The sequence below is a fragment of the Notolabrus celidotus genome, chromosome 1 (genome assembly GCF_009762535.1).
Source record: "Notolabrus celidotus isolate fNotCel1 chromosome 1, fNotCel1.pri, whole genome shotgun sequence".
Taxonomy (NCBI): Eukaryota; Metazoa; Chordata; class Actinopteri; order Labriformes; family Labridae; genus Notolabrus; species Notolabrus celidotus.
This window is the reverse complement of record NC_048272.1, coordinates 12,529,873-12,557,439: the sequence shown is the minus strand read 5'-3', so window position 1 is coordinate 12,557,439 and position 27,567 is coordinate 12,529,873. Positions and strand designations below refer to the sequence as shown.

At 40.7% G+C, this 27,567-nt stretch overlaps 1 protein-coding gene across 1 annotated transcript in view; it reads right to left on the bottom strand.

Annotated features, from left to right (window-relative positions):
• The window catches only part of col2a1b (collagen, type II, alpha 1b), a 52,996-nt gene extending 25,635 nt beyond the window's left edge, over positions 1-27,361 (bottom strand). Inside the window, exons 1-24 of the mRNA XM_034690199.1 lie at positions 26,746-27,361; positions 22,497-22,703; positions 20,973-20,989; positions 20,227-20,259; positions 18,677-18,709; positions 18,347-18,400; positions 16,552-16,653; positions 14,724-14,801; positions 12,629-12,673; positions 11,105-11,158; positions 8,458-8,511; positions 7,097-7,150; positions 6,691-6,744; positions 6,534-6,587; positions 6,407-6,451; positions 6,253-6,306; positions 5,713-5,757; positions 5,488-5,541; positions 2,172-2,270; positions 1,851-1,895; positions 1,555-1,653; positions 1,272-1,325; positions 870-977; positions 640-693 (exon numbers count right to left, since the gene is read on the bottom strand). Coding sequence (XP_034546090.1) covers positions 640-693; positions 870-977; positions 1,272-1,325; positions 1,555-1,653; positions 1,851-1,895; positions 2,172-2,270; positions 5,488-5,541; positions 5,713-5,757; positions 6,253-6,306; positions 6,407-6,451; positions 6,534-6,587; positions 6,691-6,744; positions 7,097-7,150; positions 8,458-8,511; positions 11,105-11,158; positions 12,629-12,673; positions 14,724-14,801; positions 16,552-16,653; positions 18,347-18,400; positions 18,677-18,709; positions 20,227-20,259; positions 20,973-20,989; positions 22,497-22,703; positions 26,746-26,839 — 1,590 coding nt within the window. The 5' untranslated portion in view covers positions 26,840-27,361. The remainder of the gene's footprint in view (positions 1-639; positions 694-869; positions 978-1,271; positions 1,326-1,554; positions 1,654-1,850; positions 1,896-2,171; positions 2,271-5,487; positions 5,542-5,712; positions 5,758-6,252; positions 6,307-6,406; positions 6,452-6,533; positions 6,588-6,690; positions 6,745-7,096; positions 7,151-8,457; positions 8,512-11,104; positions 11,159-12,628; positions 12,674-14,723; positions 14,802-16,551; positions 16,654-18,346; positions 18,401-18,676; positions 18,710-20,226; positions 20,260-20,972; positions 20,990-22,496; positions 22,704-26,745) is intronic.
• Positions 27,362-27,567: the final 206 nt, after the last annotated feature.

The following is a 27,567-nucleotide window of genomic DNA, read 5'->3' as shown; positions in this document are numbered from 1 at the left end:
GGATGAGTTTCATTGACCTGCTGCAGATGGAAGATTAAAGTCTGACAGATTCATTTTGGTACAAATGAGATTGTGCTGGGTGAATAAAGTTAGATGAGCTGCTGGCTTTTTCAATTTGGTACATGTAGGTCATTGGGGTTTCGGGGCTGTGCTGCCATCTAGTGGTCATGTGTTGAAGTTACATGTATGGCTGCTGTCTACAAGTCAGCCTGAAGTTTAAAGAGCGCTGACTCTGAAAGTATTTTTTTCTTTTTCTTTTTAAGAAGACTGCAGCACTGGAAAAGTAGAAGTTTTATCTATCCTCATGTTTAGCTATTAAAGATGCTCGGGAATTTACTGTCTGAAACTGAGTGAGTCCTACATTGTGATTAGATGATTCACACACATAATTTACTTACTGCTACAGTCAATAACAACACAAAACTAATAAGAACACTGGACATGGTTATAATTCAAGAATCTTTCATGGATTCACACCTGCAGCAAATATTACATCAACTTGAAGACATCCCCTGATCACTTCCTGCCAGATCTATGTTAAACCAATCACGTTCTTGTTCTCTATCAGGGCAGATTTTCAGCTCTTGTGATACCAATAGGTCTTTTCAAAGATGCAAGAGTAACTGTGATGACACTCACCTTAGGACCAGCTAGACCATCTTGACCAGGGAAACCACGGTTACCTGGGGATCCCTACACAAACAACACAAAACCAGAATCATAATCAATCAAAAAAATCTTAAAATCTTTTTTCTTTGTATCCACAGAAGAAGAAACTTGATATTCTGTAATTCGTTCAAGGTGGCAATCAGTGTACATTTACTTCAGCTATAAAATAACATTCTCTCAACCAACTTGAAGGAACTCACTCTCTCTCCAGGAGGTCCGAGTGGCCCGGCAGCACCAGGCTCACCCCGAGGTCCTCTCTTTCCTTCTTCTCCCTGTGGGCCATTAGTTCCCTGAAGACCAGCTGGTCCCTGGAGAACACAATCGTAACAGACAAAGTTACTACAGGAAGAACCATTGACTTAAAAAAAGAAAGAAAGAAAAGATAATACATATACCAACTATTGCAACATTCTTGGATTACATAAGAAGCCTTAAAGATATAAATGCTTACAGATACTTTCAAATAAAGTATCTGATCTTGATTTTGAAGTACTTCTTATGCACACTTATAATTATGCAACATACTGTGTTGACAGTACATATCAATAGGTGCAAAATAAGAAAATACAGGGACATTAAATGATAAACAAAAAACAACTCACAAATTCTCCTTTGGGTCCAGACTCCCCCTTGAACCCTGGAATACCTGGGTCTCCCTAAACCAATAACAGACAGACAAAGCAGAGAGAGAGAGTAGAGAGAGAGAGAGAGAGAGAGAGAGAGAGAGAGAGAGAGAGAGAGAGAGAGCGAGGGCAGGAGGTTTAAAATCTTACTGAGGCAACAAATATAAGCTCATAACAGCTCATAAAACCTGTTTGTGGACGACACAACTCCAATAAAGCAGTATCTACGTGAATATCAATAGATGATTGAGCATGTACATACGGATGTGCCTTTGGGCCCGAGTGGTCCAGTTGCACCCTGAGGCCCAGGAGGTCCACGAGGTCCAGGGAAACCAGGAGCACCAGCGATACCAGGAGCACCCTAGAAGGAAGGAACAGACAGACACATGATGTATAAGATATGTAAATTATATATGCCACCACATCACATTGTACTTCTATTTATCTTACTATACTAGATCAAACTTTGTATGATAGAGATACTGGAACAGTACGTTGGATTACAGGCAATGACGGGTGGCTGTTTGAAGTACAGACACTTAGGAGAGTTAAACTTACAGCTGATCCTTTGGATCCAGGGATACCATCAGTACCAGGGTTACCCTGTGGAGGAAGTAAACATAACAAGTGAATAACCTGGTTCAGTTATAGTACTGGGATTGACTGATTTAATCTACAACTTTAAAATGTGTTGTCATTAACAGTCTTTGTATAACTCAGTGCTCTCTCTAATAAGTATCTATAAAATGAAAATTGTTTGAAAGTATGAAACTAAAGTTATTTTACCTCTGCTTTTAAACAACAAAAGGGAGCTGTTGACACACCCCACTACACTGCCTCAGACAATCTTTATTTCGTTTTATGTAATGCTTTGCTTACAGAAGCGCCAGAGGGTCCAGATGATCCTGGAGTACCAGACTCTCCACGGGGTCCCTGAGCACCCTCAGGTCCACGAGCACCAGTAGGACCAGCTTCTCCCTGGTTGGCAGCACACAAGAAAAACAAGTGTTAGACATAAGAAGGGATTTGAGCATAGATCTTGGGAAATGTAACTACATATCAGTAGATAGAATCCTGGCATTTAAAAAAGCTTTGATGAAAGTGAATTACTGCAGGCTATTGTAAATGACCTTTATACGTTTTAAAGTCTTAGTTCTTTAACTATATTCAGCCAAAGGACTGATATCGTAAAAAAAAAAGGCAGAGTCAGAAGAAGGTGGAGTAGCTGTGATTCAACCATTCATAAATGAAACTTAAGGCTCTATCTGCTAAGACAGTGGTTCCCAAACTTTTCAGCCTGCAACCTCTCAAAATATAGGTGCCAAAGACTTGCGACCCCCACTGTCACTCAAAGTGATTTAATGTGGCTTCATTTAGCTGGTCTGTAGAAAATTAGCCTACCTATAAGAGCATGTGTCTGTGTTTCCTGTGCCGTTATGAATTAACCTACTTCAACTGATGCTTTTGATAATTAACTGTTCACTAACCCTAAACTTAGGAGTCATCTGTCAAAAAGAAAGGCAGAAAACCCTTTATATCTTTTATTTTCAAGGTTTTATTTCATGGTTAGCTACTATTTTTGTTAATATTTCTTACTATAATTGGTAAAATGTACTATTTCTAGATAACTTAAAAACAAAACATGTTGGAAGACATCTCTCAACCCCCTATTTGTGTCTTGCGACACCCACTTTGGGAACCCCTGTGCTAAGACACTGCAAGCACTTAAATACAAACTCAACGATTTTTAGTTTATAAGAAATCAATACTTTATATTTTGCAATTTTTTTTTTGCTGGAGCAGCCCTAGAATAACCTGAAACCGCGCCCCCTAAAAAAATTGCGGAATATTTAAAATGCAAAGTGAAACTTAAGCCCATTGCTTTTGTATTCCACCGGCTTAGTTTGTTATTGCAATTAATTTTTCCTTATTCTCTAATACTACAAGCGAACTATGCGAACATTTAGTTTACAAACGCCACACCTGAGACCAGTCTGTCATTTCCAAAGCAAGCTGGCAGCTGGACAGGTGTTTCCATTCAACATTTCTTTCTCCCTCAAAAGCTACCTGAATCAGGTGAAAGTAAGAGTGACAACACAACAGTACACTACTGTACCCACATTGAGTTGTTTGGATGTACAGAAGAAAGGCAGCTTCAGGTTAAGGCTTGCCAGCTGTTTCTGGTAATATGAACTGTCATGAGTGATGAGTCTGCTTGGCAAGAGTTTGTTTGCTTTGAAATGCAAATGCTGGAGCTGGTAATTCCTGATGTTATGTGGCTGTCACAGAAAAGTACTTCATATTAATTTAATATCCATTTGCAGGACTCTTTGTGACACTTGCTGTTGTGTTTATAGATGAAGAAGCTGTGATCTACTTAGAAATACATTAGCTTTTGAGGCAAGTTCACCTATTTATGCTACTGTTGCAAGATTACTATTCCTTATTGTGTTGGTTGGATATAAAACTAAATTATAAGTGTTTCTGTGCTGTTGTATTCATGATACATTGCTGCTGCTGGGCTCATTGCTTACGCTATGCTTGTAGGTGTCACTGTCATCTGCTGCTTTTCTCCATAAGAGATTGTCTGCTAATTGATTGTTGATCTCTTTTAGGCTTTCATGGAGAGAAGTAGACTGTGACTCCATATAATTTACAGAGTATCGTACTGTAGATGCATAAGCAAAGTCACCAAAATTAGCGCAATGATATTCACACAATACATTTGTGTGTTGGCTGAATAATCCATTGTAAATTATCAAAATATTGATTGAGAAACACTCTTCAATTGACTGCAGTTACACAGTGTGCTTTTCAAAACCAGGTGCGTAATGTTTTGCAGACCCTCTGGTTCAGGAACTTTTGGACACTATCCAGACATTTTACCACTCTGCTGGTATGCAGCTTTTTCAGTATGCTAGTGAATGAAATTCCATTGCTATTTGACATTTTTGTAAACTTTGTCAACGCAAGAGCACTACCCACATAGATTTTATGAGTGTTTGTGAATATGGTGGTCTTGTGTTTTGGATTTCTACTCTTCCCTAGGCTCACTTTCAAGAGCATACCATTTTAACTGTCTCTGAAACTAAGGGGAACTAAAAGAGGAACATCTGCCTGTATTTTTTTTAAGTTACAGAAACAATTCCCAGCATCTCAGGGGCCCTGGCTCCACTTTTACTAGCAGTTAAAATTGTTCACTAAAGTTTTATCTTGTCACTTCACAAGCACTGTTAGAGCAAAGGTTGTGATATTTGTGTTGTTTTAGTCTTGCTAGCTCTTTATTGTGTAAGTCTTGAGTCTTCTTTAAAGCTTTTCTCATGAGGCGGTAAGAGGAAACGAACCTGCACTTCATGAGCTCTAAAGCAGGCTCCTTCAGGTGCATCAGCACAGTAACATAATATGAGAGCTTTTACATTCCTCCTCTCCGTGGAGGACTCTAGAACATTCTCAAGTTGCACAAAAAACACCTTCACGCAAAAGAGGTTCATACACTCTCGCAGACCAGCTTCCAGTGTTTGTGCATGTAAAACGATATGATACATAAATACACATGCAGACACACATTGTCACATCCTGGGCTAAGTCTGCCTCTATTACTTGAAGGGGAACTCCTGGATTTTGTTAAGAAATCCTCGGCTTGTGATTCCTCAAAGATTTCCCAGACTATCAAGGGGCCTAGAAGAAGAAAGAGAACCACCACCAGCGCTGGGCCCTGGAGCACAGAGCCGAGCCTGTCTGCCATGCACGAGGAATAAATCAGACGCAAAGCAGAGGCAGAGAATAAGAAAAAGCCAGTCAGAGAGAGGGGGGGGATAACACTTTAAAGCCCCCTCCTCCTTAATTTTCCACACAGATGGAGGCTTAAAGCTCTTTTCAATGCAGGGCAGCCTGCTCTGATTTCACAAAAGCATTTCAACTTGTCCCCGAAAAATCCACCCTGAGCTGTGTGCCAACGTTTTTTTATATATTACATTTTTGTATATTAAGAAGGTCTTTTTTAACAATATAAAAATAATATAAACCACAACTTCTCAGCTGTTACACACCACTTTGTGTATTTGTACTGTATAAGTCGAAAGCAAGAGCAAGAGTGAGAGTTCATTCAAGTTTCCTGATTTCGTTCAAAGAGTGAACCGACTTGAGTTGGAGAAAAACAAGAACTGAGGGTTTAAGAAGGTAATATGCGACTTACCTTTGAGCCAGGGGAGCCAGGGAAGCCTGGGGCACCTGAAGGACCAACAGGGCCCTACAGAGAGGAAGAACAGTGTGTCAACTCAGCTATAGTTCACTGACGCATCCAGGTGTAGACTACTACATATAGCACAGGGGGTAGTGAGGGGAGAAGTGCGGATGTTTTTCTTACTCGAATCAAATGATAAAAATGAAAAAATGAAATAAGACAAAAAGAGGAACTTACCGGGGGACCAGCAGGACCTGGCAGGCCATCATTTCCACGTGCTCCCTGCATAAACAACACGTCATTACCAGCATCAAATCCTTCAGTTCAAACTTAAGTCCTCATTAAGAACAGGAAAAAGTACTTAACACAAATTATCCAATTCAGAAAAAAGTACAGAGGATTAAGAGATTACACCTGACACGTTCAGGTTAACTGCTCTGAACTGTTGTAAACAAGAGCCTTTGTTTGGTGCACTGAAAGCTGCACTGTTGAACTCTATACACCCAGTTATTAATGCACATTTGAGCGAATGCTTAAGTTATTTTTGCACACACGTGAAATTGATTAATCTTAATACTGTGACTGTTTGTGCCCATTGACAGTTCAATGGACAGTTCAATAATCATTCTTGACAATTAGCTTGCTCCTGATTCTGATAACAATATACTGCTATATCTTTATTGACTCTGAAGGAGACACTGATAAGAAAGGTAAGGTAAAAGCTCAATCTACTGTGATTCAGACGGTGTGTTTGAGATAAAAAAAGATGACACTCACAGCAACTCCACTAGGCCCAGGACGGCCTCTCTCGCCAGGCAAACCACGAGGTCCCTGTGAAAGAGGTGAAAGAGAGGAGAATGAATTCATCGTTTTAAATTAGACTGGATTTGTGCAACTTTTTTTGTTAATGTGATATCCTAAATGTACACACCATTGGTCCAGGGGCGCCATTCTCTCCAGGAGCGCCAGACTCACCCTAAAGAGAGGAAACAATACTTAGGGAATAGTAACAATGGATTAATTGTTGTAATTAAGTGGAGAACAGTAAATAATTATACCTTAGAACCAACAGCTCCAGTCTCTCCCTTTAGTCCATCAAGACCAGAGTAACCCTGAAGTAAGTAGCAGAGAGATGGTGCATAGTAGGAAAACATTAATAAAGACACACAAAAAGGAAATTTGATTTTCCTTGAAATCTCCAACAGATCCACTCACTCTGTGTCCCTTCATGCCGGGCAAACCTGGAGTTCCTGGGAATCCACGAGCTCCCTATGATGCAGCAGGAGACATAATGCAGGGCATTAATACACAGGAATGGATGTGGGCCTTATTTATGCAGTCTATGGTGTGGGCTTAGGGAATAAATATGTTGCTATTTTTCACTCACTGAGGTACAGATTATATCAGGACAGATACTAGCCACACATCAAAAGGCTTAAAACATACCTTAAAGCTGTTATTTCCAATTTGGATCAATCTTTGTAAATCATAATTTAAGTTCAGGCTCCAAATAATACTTGTCAGCTCTTATTCATGTTTACAAAGTAAACCACATCAAGTGAACTGTTCATCTAAGCACCTAAAAACAGTCTGAATGAAAGATCAGCCAGAGGAATCTCACCTGAGGTCCGGATGGTCCACGCTCGCCTGATTTTCCAGGTTTTCCAGCCTCACCCTAAAACAGAACAGAGTTAAAACTTTCTTAAAAATGTTTCACAAATGTCATGTCTCTTCTGTTCTAATCTAAGCATGGTGCTGTATATTTGATGTGGTTTATGTTGGGTGTGAGTGCCCCTAGTGGACAAGTTGTGATATATCATGCATGCTTCCATCGTGTGGCTGAAGAGGGGAATTACACCTTGATAAACAATATCCCCATCCGTTAAAGAGGCAACACATCTTAGGAGTGGAAAAAATAAAAAACTAACTAAGATAATGTTAGTTTGCGCAAGTAAAGTATATCAAGGATCCAATCTACTGTTTCTCATTCAGTTTCTCATTCCCTGCGGGGGTGTCAAGAAGTCTGAGCCAGCTTCAGGTTGATTGTTACTGTTCTGGTTTTTGTTTTTAACTCTGTAAAGCACTTTGAATTACTCCATGTATGAATTGTGTTTTAGAAATAAACTTAACTTGCCTTGCCTTGACAGTATCTAAGCAATATACCTGTGAATAAATAAATTATGGTAAAGGCCTTAATGTGAAGCAAAGTGACACATGCTATGTCTCCTGCTCTAGTACTATTACAGTTGCTTTGTTAGCCTTGAATCTCAAATCAATTAATTATGACAGTAAATTTAAGTATATTTGCACATCTTCTCTGGAAGTACGGCACGTATTATTCCAAACTAACTAACTATTTTGATATGGCTTTAAATGATCAAGAATATTTCAGAGCCGTAGAATACAAAAATAGTGAGGAGGAGGCTTATTATTTAGTAGTTTTTTAAAATGACCATTAGAATCATATTTATTTACTGCGGAGGCTCTGACTTTTATTTAAAAGTAATATCCTGGGGGCTGCACTTGTGTTAGCATTATTGCTTCACAGCAAGAGGGTTCCTGGTCTGGAACCCCCCGGTCAGCCAGGAGCCTTTCTGTGTGGAGTTTGCATGTCCCCCCCGTGAGTTCTTTCCTGGTACTTCAGCTTCCTCCCACAGTCTAAAGACATGCTCCACAGGTTCATTGCTGACTCTAAATTGCCCGTTGGTGTGAGTGTTGTTATTTGTTTCTGTTTGTTATCCCTGTGATAGACTAGTGACCTGTTCAGAGTGTACCCTGTGTCTTGCCCAATGACTGCTGAGATAGGCTCCAGCCTCTCTGTGACCCCTAATGGGATAGGTAAGGGATAGATAATGGAATAATATCTGATGTTTACACCCTGAGTAGGTGATACAAGGACAGCACATTAGCTGCTCTGGGTATCAGCCATGCCTTGTTGTGAACATATTTACTTTTTTATAAAGCTGTGACGCAGACACTTACATCGTCTCCAGGTTTTCCAGAAGGTCCGGGAGGGCCACGGGGACCCATGGGGCCCTATTAGTAAAGAGAGAGAGAAAGAAAACAAACATAGGTGAGACAGAGATTCCACTCATGACCAACAGGGGGCAACAGCACACAGTTAAGACTGACTCAAAACAATTCCAGCTGTATATCCATTTACAACTAGCTTTGACTAAACACAGACACAGCCAGCCAGCTCAACGTATGACTTCAATTATCATTTCAACTATACGTGACACAAATAATCTTTTTACTACATAATTTATTACAATCTGTTTTGGCAGCTGTGTCTCATTGTTCAGTACAATATTATATAACTCTTCTTTCTAATTTATTTATGCATCTCTTTATATTAAAGCCAATGAAAGGAATTATATTTATTAACTGTGAACAACAAAGACAACAACATGAGTCAAGTGAAAACATTATTCAATGACAGGAGAGAAAAGTGAGCAGGATTAAAGGGTAAGGTATGGCCAAAATGATTGAAACAATCATCTTTGATACCCTTGTGAAGTTGTTGCCATCTTTTCTCTATATGATATTTAAGGGGAGGTTCTTAAGTTTTGCTATTTTTATTAACTTTAACATTTGCTTTGTGTCATTCTGTCTTAACTAAGCAGTGACCTCCAGTGTTGAAAAAAAAGATATTGTGTTGGTTCAAGAACTGCACTCATTCGGTTGTCCGCTTGAGGCTGCTTCCAAAAGCCAGGGAGGCCCCATATTAAATACACTCTCACAGCCTGGTACAAAAAAATACCTAAATTCTTTATTCATGATAACTATGCAGGGGCTGATTTATATGAACTCATCTGCGTTTCTTATATTAAGGCAAAGAGATAGCACAATTAGTGACGTTGTAGCTGTTTGCCAGCTGGTTAGGCTCAGGACTCAACTCAACCTCTGACCTCTGTTTTGAGATTAGCTGAAAGTTAGTTGCAGTCAGCATTATCAGTATCGTGACCGCCATCTTTGGACTTCTTTATGTCTCCTCAGAAACCAATGGATGATGTCACTGAGACTACGTCCATGTTTGATACAGTCCATGATCTTTACTGGACAAGTGAGACAGAAAAAAGTGCTGCTGTTGACTGAGCATTACGGTAATGACAGTCTTTTTCAATGCGATGTGATGGAAGAGCTCAGAGTGAACAGGATTTATAGAGTACATTAAGCCAATAAGATGGAACAAATTCCTCCATATCCTTTTCCAAAAACTCCAAAGTTCATAGTGCAGATGTTTCCATTCTTCTTCTCCCTGTCTGCCAGGTTCTCTCACTCTTTATGCATATTGATAGGTCAACCAGATTTGTCCCCTTTTTCCATCTAGACTGACTTTCTCTCGTCTTTTTTGATGTTTGCAAGCATTAACTACGCAGCTGGAACTACAGACAAAAATGCATTTTAAAATGCAGAGGCTGAATGTAAAACTGACCTCAAACAAAAAACAGAATGGTATGATAAAGGAAGATAGTTCTCTCTTTTTTTTATTTGTCTGAATAAGCTACTTAAAGGTTTTTTCTTTTTCATTTTACTCAAATGGGAAACACAAGCACAAGAATCTTAAACTCTGTGATCTTTTAAAGGCTAAATCTATCTCTGGTCTTCACAAACACTTTGCTTTCGACATTGTGACCCTTCCTCAAACTGTCGACTTATCTGCAGGGAGGCAGCTTGATTTTAATCACACATAATGATGTGCTGGAACACTTTTAAAAGAGAAGAGGCTGCATATCTGAACTCCACAGGAGCAGATTAACACAGCGGTGGGGTGAACGACCCTGCTCGGTTTACCTGCAGAGAGTTCGGGAAGGACAGGGGAGGGTGAGGGGTCTGATTTCTGGAAGCTTTGTTGGAGGTTAGTTAGAAAAGAAAACTACAGGAGGGGTAGAGAGGGTAAAGATGGAGAGAAGACTAAAAGTGGGACTGGTGCAAAGGAAGTAATTTAAACTGAGATATAAAGTAGCAGGAGAGGGTTGACAAATATTGGACAGGCTTCAAAAGTGCTCCACAGGAAGTAACGTTCAACAGCAGAAAGACGTTTTAGTGTGCTGATTTATTTCACACAGACTTGGTTTTGAGATGCGAGTGTTGAATATTGACTGAAAAGGGTTGTTTATGTTGTAATTGGAGGAGCTGGCAGGTGAAGCGCAGAAGAAAACAGAAGTTAGCTGTGGTGAGGAAAAGTTAGAAAGTGTTTGGAAGAATTTATGGAAATGTCATAAAACTAAAGTGAGGAAAAGTAGGTTTAACACGATGAAGGGAAGAATGAAAAGAGTATGATTCTAATAACTGTTATTAAGATTTAATGTTGTTAAATCTTTTAAATAGTCAAGAGGACAGGAGGGAGCTGCCAGTTAATACAAAGATGAAGAATGGAAATGAGATTCAGTGTAGCTGTGGTGCAAACTTTGTCATTTGTTGTGCTTCTTTGTTTACATTGGCCTGTTTGTTTCTATTTATTTATTTATCTATGAATCCAACTGTGGAGGAAGCTAAATGTGTGCAACACTTGAGTTAAAGACAAATCTCCTTAAGGGGAAGAATAATAAATGGTATCCTATGGTATCATTTTTGGCCTTTGGTATGGACTGAGGTTAAAACTTGAACACCTTGGGGTACTTACAGATTGTCCGGGCTCTCCAGCCTCTCCTGGGTTGCCTTGGAAACCTTGTGGGCCCTGTGATGTAGAAAAAAAGGGAAAGGTGGTTTAATGAGACTCATATTTTTTAAATGCCTGAGAAGAAGTTAAATACTAACAACAACAACAACAACAACAACAACAACAACAACAACAACAACAACAACAACAAATACAGGGGATTTTTGTCTTTATCAAATAACCATTACAGTTAATGCTAATTACGAAATATTCAAGATTCAACATATTTATTCTCACTGGTTATACAAGCACATTTATGTGAAATGTATTGCTGAGAGGCTCCGTTTCTAAAATTATAATACGAAAATAACAATAGAGTAACATTTTATAGAATAAATAATAACAAAATAGACATAGACATGAATATGATATATTTTTTTTAAATATAAACGTGTGCCATTTAAGATACATTTCAGGACGTCTTGGTTTGTCTCATCTTCTATAACGTTAATGTATTATTTTGCTGCTGATTGCTGTTTGAACAAATTTTCCTTAATTTTATGAGATCATGATGAGTATTTTCTGTACTATGTGATATTTTAGTCAATAAGAATTATAAATTGGATTTTAATTAATTACATTTTTGACAAATAATTCAGAAAAGGAGCAAATAACCTGAAGGTCAATAATCATTTGCAGCAATAAATAATAGTTTTATTGCCAACTGTTAAGTAACAACATACATAGTCTATATTGAGTCTTAATATGTAATGAAGTTATGTAATGTGCTGTTCATTTAATGCATATCGTTATTTACATTTTCAAATGTAACATTTGTATGAGTTGCTGCACCCACAACAAGTAGATAACTACATGTGCATCCATGTGTGTATCTGTATCACAGTGCAGCTAGCTCTAATGTTGCTGTGTTCCTCTTTTTTTGAGAGACTTCCCTGTCTGAGTGCTGTCTAGAAACATTGAAAGGAGAGAAAAGGTATCTCCAAATGGGCTCAGATGATTAACCCATCAGGTTGAGGCATGTCAGGTGGCATTGCCTACATCTTAACAGCTTTTTTGGGGGGGAGTCTGGGTGGGCTCAAACAGGTGGAGCCTGTTATCAGGTAAGAGCAGAAAAGGTGGGGTCTGTCTGTACACAGTAGTGTAAGACGGGTAGTCTAAATTGTCAGGTGTTCTGCAGCATGTTCAGGTTATGGTATACGTTGGAAAAAGCCCTGAAGCCAACAGCTGAGAGACAGAAGCCACAGACCTTCCCCCCTGGGCACTGGTATTTAAAACAGAGCTGTGTGTAAACATTCATCTCCGTCAGCTGTTGGTATGTTGGCCTTGCTTGTGTTGGTGAAGTCTGGGTTCATTTTGGGGTCATTGTTATTGTGAAATGGACTCAGGGGAAGCAGACAATGTGGCATCATGCATGTTACAATTATGAGATTTAGCCTGAGAGGATCCTGAGTGTGATTGAACGCAGGATCTTCAGTGTGCAGGTGCATCTGGCTTATGTGCTGTCTTGGGTGTACAGGAGGTACTTACAGGTGATCCGCTGGGGCCAGGTGGTCCTCTGGGACCCATAGGGCCCTGAGGGGAAGAGAAGAGACGAGACGAGAGACACAACATCAGGATGAGGACTTATAATCACATCTAGCAGCACAGAAAAAAAACACCCATAAAACAGACTCTTGTGTTGGGAACATTTTGAAGTTCAGAATGTGGATGCTGAGGGGAAGGCAGTTATCTTGTCCCCTTGAATTTATCCAGAACCTGTAAAAAAAAAAAAAAAGAAAAAAAAAGAAGCTACCACCTGCTTTGCCCTAAAGCTTCACAAAACTGAACGGCTTTACTTGTCAAATCCATAAATCGCCTGAAATTCCTCAGTGGCATTCAGACCTTCCTCTGCTCACTATTCTGCTCTTTTCACTGTAATCTCCCTCCTCTCTCCCCTCTCCTCTAAGCTTCTTTCCCACTCACTGTGAACTCTTACAGTTCAAAGGTCATTGCCAAAGTGTACTCCTAGGAAGTGTGTTTGAACTCGTCATGACTTCTGACACTCTGACACGGAAAGAAAACAACAAAAATACTGGAGTGTTTGGCTTCAGCACAATGCTTCATCCTTTAAATGTTGGATTTAAGGCATCAAAAACAGGAGGTGAGACTTCTTCCGCTAAATTCTCTCGGCCTGAACTTTAATCTGCTCTGTGAGAGCCTCTGGCTGGAGTCACACGCCAAAGTTAACTTCTGCTTGAACTTCATGCATCACTGCTCAACAGGAGAAAATCACATTTAGCAGCGGCTATGAACCAAATCCCCTTTGCCTTTTTTCCCTCTGTCTGCCACTTTGTGTGACACAAAAATGCTCAAAAAAACAGACAAAGAAAATCAGCTGTTGGAGGGACGAAAGGAGTGGGTGTCAATAAAGATTTACAAAATTCAGTGAAAGAGTTGCTTGATTTGGAATTTGTGTGAAAGTTTTTTCCTCTTTAATAAAAACATATTCCTTTCAGTGAGCTGTCTTTTCTAAAAGTCACATTTAAGCTTCATGATTGGTGCTGGCAGCTGAAGAAAACATCATCTCAGAAGGTTCTCAGAATTTAATAAAAGTCACCTTTCAGTGAGTGTGTGAGCCTTTACCACAAACCTAAATCAATGGGGCTCTATATCTGCAGGATGTTTCAATGTGTGTTTTTGGGACATGCATACATACACTTGTGTGTGCATACATTTGAGTAGGAGTGTTGTTTGAGTGTTTAGAATATAGGAGTAGGGGGTAGGGGTAGGGGGTGGGGATGATCTGAGGAAGTTTATGAAGGCTTGACTCTGACTCAAGTTTTAATTCTAGTTAGTTCTTTCACGACCCTGCAGGCTGGGAAACGCCAAAATAAACATGGCAGGCTTCAGAAAGGATCTAGTATTCTGGCGAGACAGACAAGTGGAGGGACAGGCAGGAGTGAAGCCACAAAAACTGCTGCTGGCTGTGGGGATCTGATTGACTCCAGCCCCCCTCCTTTCCTTCCTCCTTCTCCCCTCATCCCCTCCTCCCTGCGTCTCAAACCTCTGCTTGGCTGAGACACTGGCAAGCTTCTCTTCAGCTCTCAAAAACCAAAATAGCTCCCAGTGTGCTCCTCGCTCCGTCCCCGGCAGGCTGCCATGCCAGCTAACCATATGCAGCAGCGGTTTGACAATCAATGGCTGTTTCCTCAAGTTACAGAATGCGCCCTCTACTCCATGTGAGGTGTTTATTTTCCATCAGGAGTCAGGACTCAGAGCTGTCTTCTGTCCAACACAGTGGGGGGGACTTTTAATCTCTTAATTTTCTTCAAAGCCCTTCACAAAGTAGGGGGGGGGAATGTGATGTTGCTACAAATCACTGAGATTAGATTAGCCTTGTAGTGTTTCCTCCCATCCTTGAGTATTTTAAATCCTTCATTGGTACTTCCTCGATGGTGAAGAACAATGACGATGTGTCCTCCTCATGGGTTTCATATTTGATAACCCTTGAAATGCTTCTCTGGTTCATGTCAGGAAGCTGACCCTTCCATGATTGTACGTCCAAGCAAACTATTTTGCAGTGGACTGTAAAAACAAAAATTGACCATGAAAGTTGTAGCAGGTCTCAGCTTCGCTCGCTCACCATTGGTCCTTGCATCACACCCATCTGTGCGCCGCCAGACTTCTCATCAAAGCCCCCGGCCATCTGAGCAGCAAAGTTCTGGAAAAGACCAAAGAAAGAAGGATTTAGGTTTTATTGAGTCATACAAGGACTGCTCAGTATTTTATAGCATTTATATACATTTATGACATCAGTGAAAGAAAGTAAGCTTGTGAGGGCACACTACTGCAGGTTGAAGCATCTGATAATGAAGAAGATAAAGGTAGTTAAAATTAGTGATGTTCCAATACCACTTATTTTTGCTACCTTTTCCAACATTTTAGCTTTTTCACCTGATATTGATGTGATAAAAAAATACACATATTGATAATTATATTCAACAGCTATTAGCTATAGTATTAAGCCTGTGCGAATGTGATGCGTTGCCATCATTGTTTAATGACCTGGCTCAGGATCCGCTTGAGGCTGGCTCCGGAAGTACCGGAAAATGAGTGTTGTCTGGATAGCTAATTTCCTGATCGGTACACACTGTACGGGGGGTGAATTTTTTTCTAACAATTTCTCAATTTATTAAGATTACAAGTCTTCCAATGACAGACACAGCTGACTTGATTGACAGGCGGGCACAGGAGGCTCAAAGCCCGCCTCTTAATGTCGCATTCGCTCAACAGCAGCAATATGGCTGCCGCCGACAATTTGCCTCAAAACAGCGCTTCAGAAACAGATGCAGGGCTCTCAAGTCCCACGCATTGGGCGTGAGACACACGCATTTCAACCTGCCTACACGCCACACTTTGTATTTCCCACGCACAATAATTTCTAGGACAACGACCACCAAGTTGCGCCGCTTTTTCTCAGAAGGAGCTTGCCACGCAACAGCTAATCAAAAAGAAAGACAGGAATATAGCTACCCAACAGCCAATCAAAAAATAGCATCACTGTATCCAGGTAAAACAACACAGTCGTTCTAAAGAAAAGGATGCACATGCAGACTGACCGCAGATTAGCAGATTAGAAGACGAGATTCGATCTCATTTTGTTAGTTAGCTAAATTAGCAATTCATGTTAGCTGTACCCTCTTCTTAACTGCTACTGGTGTTAGCCATATTATAGGACTATATTTGGGCTGTAAAGGCGAAGAAGAAGCAACAATATAATTTATTACGCTTGGATAATATCTTAGCATTAACTAGCGTACTAGCTTATAAATACCATTAGCTGTATTCTAGACTGCATTATAGGCATTTCCGATACAGTATTATCTGTAAAACCCTGCTTGAAATGTATCAGTTACCATGATAAATTGTATGTATTGATCTTAATCCAAGAGTTTTTTCATTGATGTCTCAGGTTTGTAGGATGATATGCTTTTTGTCAGGAGAGTTAAAGACAGCTAGGATTAGCTTTAGTGGTTTGTCAGCTAATTATGTGACTCCTGATGAGGAGAGACAGAGGGCATGTGAATACTTTTCATCTCCCTCTCCTTCACAAAGAGTCTCCTTACCCCCGTCATCCCCAGCCAAAAAAAGCTCTTTCTGTATCACTACCTCCTGCCCTGCACCCTTTCTCAGTCCACCTCCTCCCTCCTTTCCTCCTGAAAGAATGAGAGGCATTCCACCTATTCTCTCTCTCTCTCTGCTTCTACTCGCTGTTGTCTCTCTGCCTCCTCCAAAGCCGTGAAAGATTTCCCACATCTTTTGTGCTCCTGGATTCCTGTCTCGCTTCATTTTAACCATTCTCTCTGCTTATTCCACCCAGTCTGACTGAGCCCATTCTTGGCCTTGCATCAGCTTGTCAGCTCCTGTGTCTGCAGTGAATGCTAAAGCCCTAATTGTCATGGGACACTCACTCCGCCAAGGCCAGGGGGTCCATTAGGTCCTGGAGGTCCAGGGGGGCCGGGGTTTCCGGGGGTGCCAGGCTCACCATCTCTGCCGCGGGGACCTGAGCCTCCCTGAAATTGAAGAATTATAACATATTCAGATATAATAGCAATGAATAGTACAAATGATCTGGCTTCCTCTTGTAAGCTAAATGAAATGGCCAAAGTGAGCAACCTCTTAAGAATAACACAAATCTGTGTGTCTAAAAAACTATAGAAGTTAATATATAAATGCCTATTAAACATTCAAGTTTTGGGGGGCTGAGTTAGCTCGATGGTTAAACTAAACACTCCATAAACAGAGACTGGGGTCTTTCAAACAGGCGGCCTAGATCCTAGGTCCTTATTCCCCACTCTCTCCTACTTGTTTTCAACTCTGTCCACTGCCCTGTACACCAAAAAATGTATAAAACCCCCAAAAATCTTAAAAAAAAAAGAAGTCAATTTTTGTCCATGCAACCATCCTACCAAAATCGTAACAAACAGAATCTTTCACTCTTTTCTCTTTTTGTCCAAAAATAGTGAAATGTTGATTTATTTTGTATCAGCTCATCCACTGATCATTTTTGCTCTTCTGAGATTTGACACTGATATGGGTATTTGTCTATTTCAACAACTAACCCAGCATTTTTTTATCTAGATCAAATGCACAAAGAGTAGCCAAAGACTAAATATTTCACCAGTTAAAGTTCATAACTTGTTTTTATATCATATTAAACTCACCAAGCTAAACGCTGTGGTCCCTCAAGTCTTTTATTAATACATTTAAGTATTAAAAAATAACCATTGAAAGCCACGCTTGATTAATTTCAGGCCTTTGTGCCAGTGTTTGAGTTTCAGAAGTACTTTGGATAAATCATTACACAGTTGCTGGCAGATGATCCACAAATGGATCACATTTATCAGATACAGCTGACAGACACTTAATGCTCTGTTGAACCCTCTCCAAACTGCACTAACGGGTCCACACGAGGGAACTCCACTCCACCTGATATTGATCATTCTGGACTGATGTTTGTCTTTTGGATTTGGACTTTTAAAGGCTACACAAATCATAAAAAGCTTAAGTAGCTTACGCTGCATACAAATGCACGATACAAAACAAAATACAACCAGTTTTCAGACAACACTGATATCTAAGTATCAGACTACCTGGAATTCCTCTGTGCATGTAGTGACAAACTACCCTGCAAGGGGATCCTGAACAAAGAATGTGCTCAACACTTATAAGGCTGATTTACCTCTTTACCTTTCACCATCCAAAACCCAATGTTCCGTATGCTTTAATCTGCATAAACAAGACGACTACAAGGCATAAACTCCTCACCTGCAGCTATTATCACATCCAATAGCTGTTACATTAATTCAGTGATAAAAGCCTGGCAAAAGCAGCAACACTGCCTCTCTCTGCAGCCTCACTCACTCAGTCAGTGTGGGAAATCAGACGTTTACATTATGAGTCTCCCACAGTCCCACATCTGTTAAACCATCCAGACATAAGCCGACCACAAGGCCTAATGGAAACGACACATGACTAGGTAGACTGAGCTGCTCCATGAAAAGAAACCATTCTGCAAACCTGCAAGCTATAACAGATACCCCACCCACCTATCCACCCACCTACACCTGCAAAGAAAAACACCCAGAGCTATCAGGTTCAATAGGACGGTCTGTACTTCTTATAAAGCAGAGTGTTTGGCTAGTTTTTGGTGCTGAAATGACGAGATCATCGAGTTTGGCGATTTTTTTCTTTTTTCAAACTGACCTTCTCTCCCTTATCTCCTCTTGATCCTCGGGGTCCTTGCTCTCCTGGTGGGCCCTGGTTAACAGGAGACAGTGAAGTAGTCAGTAACCTCAGGTGTTTTCTCAGTATCTGTATGTGAGCTGCAGAAGCAGCTGTAGCTTGTGAACTCTGCTGCTGTTATGTCATATCAGTTTCAGTCTCCTGTCACAGCAGCTGGCAATAAATTAAACACATTTATGGCAAATACAGCCCCTTTCTATGTGGAATTCTCTTCACATAAAAAGAGATTTAAAAGCTTTGAAAGATCAGAAATTAAAGACAATTTTAATAGATTAAGTTATTGGTACATACCATTGGGCCACCCGGTCCTCTTGGTCCTACAACCTGAGCAAGGAAAGGAAAGAAAATAGAGAAAAGATGTCAAAGATCTTCATGAAACGGTCCTTTTAAAGCCTTTGTAGTCATGTAAATGTACTATATGACCACTTTTACATCAGGCCCCTCACTAAAGCTTACATTTGCCAGATGTGTTTGCATATGCGATGTTGGGGCCACATTACACTAGAGGCGGGGGAAACTTTATCTTTCCCCCATCAGAGAAGGATGCTAATTGCTAATTTCTTCGGGCAGAGCGTTATAAGAAACATGCAGTAAACAATGCCTTCTTATTTCCTGCCATGGACTTGTAGTCCCTTTAGACGGGGTAAAGCATTTCCAGGTGCAGCAGTAGGGAGTGCTCTCTCTTCTCTCTGCTGAGGATCTTAATGGAGGATTGTATGGAGGCCTTATTGTGCTTGGCTGTCTCCCTGATGAGCGGGTTATAGACCTCCTGCCTCCTTTTTGCTCCCAGAGTCTCTTTCTTTCTGTTTTGGCCCACTGATAGTGAAGCTTTGAATTCTGTAGTTGCTTCGTAACAGTAAGCACTGAAAACTATCTGTAGGCACATCTACAGCCAGCGCCTGCCAGGTACATGCAAATACCAGGGCTGGAGTTTATCCCAAGTGCTATGCTGTGATATAAACTTTAAGTAGTTCATTCTTCAGATAGAAATATTGTATTTCTATTATAGTGCATTGGTTTGACCCCTTGCATTACTGGTTACCTTGCAGATTGTGTTTTTTCATACAGAACATATAATGACAAGCTTATCAAATTTGATGCCCTGGTGTGGATTAAAGTGCTTCACAGTATTTGTAATGGTTCATATTCGGGGGCAGAGCCAGGCTTCTTTCACTGGAGTGGCTAAACTGGAGTAAGTCCTTTTCAGGGGTGGCGTTTAGTATGTGTTCACACATGCATTTATTAACCTCACTATCTAGAATAATCATATCTACTTTGACTTTTAACATTAAAGTATCTAAACAATGTTACATTCCTGTTGTGAGGTTTCCAATTTAAAAGAAACACAACACAGAGGAAGCATTTTACCTACTTAAAATATTTTTATCTTTCAAGGACTCACAATGAAGATGTTGTCCAATGTCACAATTTCAGTACATTGTGCCAACAACTGTTGCAGCAGGCTGCCGAAAAAGAGTTGATTTAAGTCTAGAAGCCAAAATAGTTGATTTTACCACAAGTCCCAGGATTTTGGGGTGGCCACAAGAATGGAGGCCGCCTCTGTTTACATTGCCACATCAGTGTCTCCAGCAGATACATGCAGCTGTGATAATAATCTTATAGTATAATATTTTAGACAAAAACACTCACAGGGTCCAATTCCTAGAATAAGTACTGCCACACTGCAGGGCTTTCGTTTGTAATGATGCAGGTTTATATTGTAGTTCTTGGTTGTAAGAGTTTCACTTGAGACTTTTAATGCCAAAGAAAATTACAAGTGAACATTTTGAAATTACATCAATGGTAGCTTGTACTTTAAGAGCCGTGTGGTGTCAACTTACATCGGTAATGTCTCCGGGTTCACCTTTCTGACCCTGATGATGAAAAGATTAAAAACAAAAGTTGCAGTTACAATCAGAAATACCAAACGATTCTTGAACAACTATTTCAGCAGCTTCATAACCCTGACCCTGAGGGGGGATCTGGAAAGTAGATTTGATGGGAGATAAGCAGGGATGCACTGATGTATTGGTTGAACATCTATATCGTTGGATATTTGCCCTGTTGGCCCATTGGCAAATGATGTACATTGCACTGATATCAGTCGCTGATGCTTGTCTGTAACCTTATTACATATTATTGTTATGTTGACTGTAATGCTGGCAAGCTAACTTCTGATTGGCAGAAGAAGTCACATGATGGATCTCAAAGCTTAGACACAAAGAATTACAAAGAAGGACTGAAGTACTGTTATTATTGGTGTGGGCCCTGAATTCCCCAAGCAGTGTACCTCTAATAATTGTGCAATACTGAAGACATCAGTGACGGCCAAATATTCGGATAAAGTACCCCGCCAGTATAATCAGACACATAAATATGGCATACAGTGTCTAGAAGGAAGTAACCATTGTCCATCTGGCAACACTCTCATACATCAAAGTCTTGTCTTAATCCATAAACAATAGTTTCTACAGCACTAATATCAGTCTGGGATTGATAGAATTGCAGGTGCTGGGGAGCCACACACACAATCACACACAGACTTATCCTTACAGACAGAGCATCTTAATACCCTGAGGTGTCTCACCTTGGCTCCGGGTGCTCCTGATATGTCATCCAGGCGGGTTAAAGGGGAGAAACAGATCACAGTTAGCAGATACATTAAACAGAGCTGAACCGTCTGAGTTACAGTGAATATTTCCAAAAACCTAGAGAGTCTTTATGTGCTGATATCCAGTTGTTCTTTTCTTAACTGAACTAATCTGAAGACCACCACCAAATTAAAAACTGTGGTCCCTAAAGAGCCCATCAGGATGAAAAAGTGTTGGAGGAATCACCATCTTGAGAGCTCAAAGCAGAAGCAAAGCAGCTTCAGGTTAAAGACAGTTGAAAGCAACATTACTGTCATACCCTGAATCTTGATAAAGGACATGGTTTGACATGTTGATGTTGCAAAGCTTTATAATAATAAGCATTGATAAGCAGCAGTATGGAAACAGTATAAGTTTGCATATTTTCAGGTAAGGCTGGATATCACTGAGAATTTAAACGTGATTTTTTTTAACCAATATTTTGTGATAAGTGCCTTTGAGATACATACTTGTAAGTATAAATGCAGAATTATGTATTTCTTGTTGTTTCTTTTTCTTTGATTTCCCCAAAAACCTCTCAAGTTCTCAATTTGGTGTGTAAATACTAACGGCCTTATAAAGCCCTTACCTCGATAATTGGTCAGAGACTTTCTTAAATTTTGACACAAATCTGGAACTGTCCATTAAAAAAACAATACTGAGCTCGATTATGAATGTAAGATATGTTGATTGCCAAATTTCAATTTTCAAAACTCAGTGGTCTATGCTGATTGAGGTCAATTTATGTGTATTTAGGTTTGATAGCCAGCCCTTTGTTGATATATTACTTAAAAAAGTTGCTGTTAATGTTATTTTCTGCTGTTAGAGTCCTACTCTTTGCCTTAATAAACAGAAGAAAAGTATTTTCATGAGCATTTAAATCGACAAGCATGCATTGCAGCAAACAGTGACACTTCTGATTTCATCAAAGCCCCTCAGCCGACTCTGTTTGTTTTTCCAGAGCTGACCCATAAAGCTCTTTATTTATCAGGAGGGGATCTGGTGAATAGCTCCTTTTTCAAAAGTCTCAGCAGAGTGTCGCACTTTTCCTCGACATCAGATCTGCAGAAATCCACAGAGGATATCGAGTAGAAATGTGAGGCTGTGTCTGCCTGACTGAGGTATTTCCTTAATGACTCCCACATGTTTTCATCATACTCAGGGAAGGAGAGAGGATTCAAACAAGATGGGGCCAAGGTGAGCCAGCCATGGAAAAATGGCGCTTTAGTAGCATTTCACTGAGATCTGCTCAGATGTGTCACTGTTGCCTTTCATTTCTGATCATTTGTTTCTTTTAGGGATGGAAAATGGTGTTGAGATCAAAGGTTTGCATGTATGAACGAATTCAAAGCATTAAAGAGGTTAAGCTGCACCTGGTCGACCTTTGACTTATACCAAAGCATCATTTTCTCCCCAAAATAAACAACATGATCATGCAGAGTAATTTATTTATGAGAGGTGTGAGATAAATAAATTACAACCAATGGGTGGAGATGGGTCAGCAGCACAGATGGGGCAACACTCTCCGAATGGGATTTCGGGTTTGGGGCAGTCTTTTAGCTCCTCGCAGACTATTTCATCACACAGGACGGTTCCAGTGTCACACACACAGATGCGACAAGGCTCTGGTTTCCATACGTCCTTGTCGCTATAGCGCTGTCCATCCTGTATACAGCTAAACACATCCTCTGTGTGTGTGATGTCAGAGCGAGGGACACACACACACAGGCCGGAGCAGGTGGATGGTGGGAGGAAAGAGGAGATTATGCATCATGTTAACAGTAGTGTGGAACTCATGAACATCAACAATTGTATTTACAGCAAGTGCTAACATGTCTGTAAACTACAAAGCAAAGTACACTATGTTTAGTTAAGGTGGGAAATACAGATGCAACAGTGCTATAACAGGTACTCCAAAGTTTAAAGCTCCAGTGAGGAGTTAGTAACTGCTTATGAAACAGTCTAATATTTACAGTGATGCCTCCTTGCAAGCTTTAACAGCAAACAGAGCCACAAGCGAATAAAAAAAAAAATTATGTAATTTTTCATACCTATAACCGCTACTAGAGGGTAGAAAGTCACACAAGATCATTTACAGCACAACAACAAAAACCTCTTTTTACCTTTTTCCAAGCAAATATGCAGATCGAGGGATACATTTGAATGTTAAAAGACAGCAAGATGACATTTTTGTCAGATAACACAATTTACACATGGACAGGATAAGACTAGCAAAGAGATGAGGGGTATCACTTTGTCCACAGGGGGTGCTAAAGTCAACACAAACAGAAAGTTCCTCACAGGAGCTTTAAATACAAAAACTGACATGAAGCTTAAATCTTTTTAAAAAATAACCACCAACTGTTTTAAACTACCAAGAATTCAATATGATATACCATTCAGCAGTTTAGGATGAGCAGTAAGCAAGAGAGAACTTAGGGTGTCAGTTTAGCTACACATTTAAGGCAGGTGCCCCTTGTACAGAGGCTATAGTCCTAACAAAAGCGGTCGATGATTTGACTACCAGCCATGACCTTTGCTTGCATGTCATCCCCTTCTCTCCACTCCCTACATTTCCTATCTCTATGCAGCAGTTCTATTCAATAAAGGCAAAATCCCCACAAAAGTAACTTTAACAAAAGGCAAGAACTTAAACTGTGGATCATCAATAATGACTCAAGTTACCCATGTAGCTTGGTCTTACTACACAGGTTCTGCAAAGGAAAAGTATCAATGTTTGGGCTGCAACAAAACTTTATTTTCAGGCTACATTTCGGAAAGTTATTTTCTAGGTAAGTTGCAAAATTCTGTCTAAAAAATATGAATAGTGCAAAGAGCCCTTGGTAATACTCAACAAGGGGATACATGCAAATTGCTTAATTCAGCTACAGTTTACCATCATTCAAGGACCTTCTTTAAATCTTCACATTCAAGCAGCGAAAGTTTGGGGTAGCTATTTTAGCTTTAAAAATAGCTCAAATAATAAATTACTAGCCACCGTTTTGTCAATTTACATATGTATTTTTAACTAATAAGTTGCAGCTCTATACTCAACACAAGCCCTAAATTCCCCAGTCTGCATCCAGCTGTGGTACCATCCATGTCCCCTACCTTATTCCCCTATGTTCTGTCTGCAACTTCAGCAAAGTACTGACCAAAAAGCTCAGAGTAAAATCTTGAAAAGAAGAAAGAAAAATCCCTTATGCCATTATCCTTTAATAATTAATCAACACTGATCAGTTACTACATTAGTACAGTACCAATGCAATCTTCCAACTAGCCACCAGGTGGCAGTTTAACATCACAGTCAAGCTGAACAACACCTGCAGCAAACCTCCAACAACTTCACGGGAGCTGGAGCCCATGTGCCTAAATTCCTCGACATGTTAAATATAGGGCGAGTTTACATTGCGGGAGACACCCTCAAAGGAGACAAGCTTTGCATTCAGTTCATGAAAAATGTTCAGACCACAGCTTGGCAAAGAGAGCCGGGCTGAACGTGATGGAGGTGGGGCATGTTTCAATACAGGTACTGTACCTGGTTTTAACAATCAACTCAGTAATGAGCCATATTCCTGCTCGTTTTCCAGTCTGGCAGTTCAAAGAGTCAACAGTTGCTGAAAGAAAGAAAAGCTCTGATTGGAGCTGCTGAACCTGCACCTGAGGGGTGAAAGTGGTTAGCACACCAAAAGAAAAGGCCTCAGGGTCCGGAGTACAGAGTGAGAGTAAGTACAGTAGCTATATTTATCTTTGAGCGCTGCTTAAGTCTAGGTAACCCAACGGACCCCAGCAGCAATGAATGAGCTCTTTCTGGGCAGGGGGACAGAGCAAGCAATTCACAAACTACCGCCTTGTATAAACACGGGGCATTTTTTAAACCCCCTCATCTGGAAGCCATAGCTGCATCAGATGCCAATTCAAACACCCGGGAGAAAAGAAAAGTGGTCAGCTTTCACGCGAATACCCCTCAGGTTTGACAGTCAGTGTTGCAGGCTCATCATAAGACTGCACCTGTCCTTTCACTGGCTCTGATATGAAAGATTCCCCTGATATTCTGGGACAACGGCTCCTCTGTTTATGTGCAAGCTGATAGAAAGCTGGCTTTTCGTCACGGTGGATAATTTGTCAGTCTCCTCTCCCATATGTTGGCAGCCATACTGCTTTTCGAGGGAGTAGAATGAACAATGAAAACAGTAAAGTGAACCCAGGTGTACTTTGGAGGAGGTGGCCTGAACGCTTTCACTGCTTTTAGTAACTTTGAGTCCTCTTCTCTCTCTGTCTGGTTAGCTTCATGCCTTAATGAATGGCCTCAAATCTGACCCTGTCCCCTCTGTGTGACTTGGGGCCAATGAGCCCGTTGTGCTGAGGTCACAATCAGACCTGCCTGCCACTTCAGCATCTCCCAGAAGAAATGCAGAGGAAAGAAGGGCTCGCATTATAACCAGAGGCCTATTCCTCTGAAAGGGTAACCTGAGACTTTCAATTGCTTTGGCATGAGTTTCCCCTCCTTTTTTCTCTTCCTTTCAAGAAAATACACCTTTCCTTTGCTTTAACCACCTCTCAACATATCAATAACAAAGTCCCCTAAGTTTCAAATTTTTCCAATCACCTCTCTCTTGCACCTTGGCTCTGTCTCTCTCCAGGCTGACTGTCACAGCTTATGGCTAATCTTTTAAGCAGATGGAAATGCTGAAATCATATGGAACATTATTTCTGGCCCTGATCTGCTGGCATACCTTCACTCTCTAATGTCTCTTGTGGATGCTAAAATCAATAACCACGATGGATACTCCGAATCTATTTAAAAAAAACTGCAAAGAGGGACGGCAGAAAGCCTGCAGGTATGAAGAATGACACCAGAGGCATTTGATCTTTGAAGGGGTGAATTTTAAAAGAATCACTTAAAAGGACATTTTTAAAGACACTTTTGGTTATTAGTCCACCTTTTCGCCTCAACAAGCCAGGATTTGTCTGGATGCCCCCTGACAGCAAAGGAATGTGAACACTTTTCACCACAGGCTCTTGAGCCCGGCCACCTTTCACTTATTGCCCATCCCCACCCCTCTCCCTTCTCTATATTAAGTGAATCTGCAGCTAAAAGGAGAGGCTGTCAGGGCCCCTAAAGCACCCACAGGTGTCCAGCAGCTTGACCTGAGAGAGGAGGGGGAGGTAGGGTATCAGGCTTCTGGCTCCACTGTTGGGGATCAAAACCTGAATCTTGATGATTTTCAGTTTCAACACTTAATCCCTGAGAATGTGAACTTAAGCGGGAATTAACATGCACTTAAAAATATTAACCTTAATAAGAATAACTCCACGTAAGTGAGAAAGCAAACAGCTCCTTCGCTGTACGCGTTATTTTGCGTAAACTTGCCATATCTCTCCAAACACTGTAGAACTTTTACGCACGTCCACAACTCTAATGTATCGCGTTTTATCACGCTCCGCAGACACAATAGGATCCGAAAGATTTGCAGGAAGAAGATCCATAACAACTATCAGTCAGAGTACTTTTCATGCCATGGATAACCCAAATCATCGTGAACTTTCTGTGCGTAAAACCCAAATCACTGCATGCACCAAAACAAGTGCTTGACTGTTCAAAGTCCAGGTGCTTGGCTCAAGATAAAAATATTTCTGAGCAATCTGACTTGGAATAACACCAATAATCTTTCTGCACTGTATGGCTCATTTGATTCATTGGTGAAGTGTAATAAAAGTGTCACTTACGGTCGTCCTCCTCCTGACATCTCACCACGGCTAATAGACACACTTGGGCTGCTACAAGTAGCAGTAGAGTCCTGGAATCCATAAAGATGAACATGTCTAAATATTAGACATGCAGGGCCCTTTAGGGAGAAATAAAATAGCGGGGGCTTCTCTCAGTATTTTGGTGTGTGAGTCCCCAGTTACAAAAGCCAAACCATTCGAAAATCACTCTTCCCAGAAAGAAAAACCGATGGGGGGAATCCAGCGGCAGGACCTGGACCTGCAGCACAAACTCAGCACCGACCGCTTCGGGCCTGACACTGTAGTTTTATGTCCCCGCTGCCTTCGATGAATCTTCGTATATTCCCAAATATCAGTCCGGCCCCTTACCCCCTGTCAGGCTGAAATCTGAGCCCCGCTTCCCTCCCTTTCTGTCTCCCAGGTTCCATTATTGCAGTCCCAGACCACTCCTCTCCACACGTGCTGCTACTGAACCCAAAAAAACTGAAACTTTCTTCCACCTAACTTTGGCGCCCTCCCCCTTTCTCCCCTGTCTTCCGCCGCCCTGTTCATCGAAAGCATAGCGATGTCAGAAGCAATCCGTTCCGCTAATTGAAGACTCTTTTTTATTTTCTAGTTTTAATTTTCAAGTCTGAACAGAGCTGCCAGACACTCGATGGGAAGAAAGACGTTTATCCCTTTTAATTTGCCTACTTTACCCGATTATTTTACCTCACAAGGGAAGATTGTACACCATCATTGCGCTCAGGATGTGAGTACCACAGAGCGTAAAAAGGGTTGGCTTTAATCAGCACATAATTAATGGCAAAGGTACAAAACAGG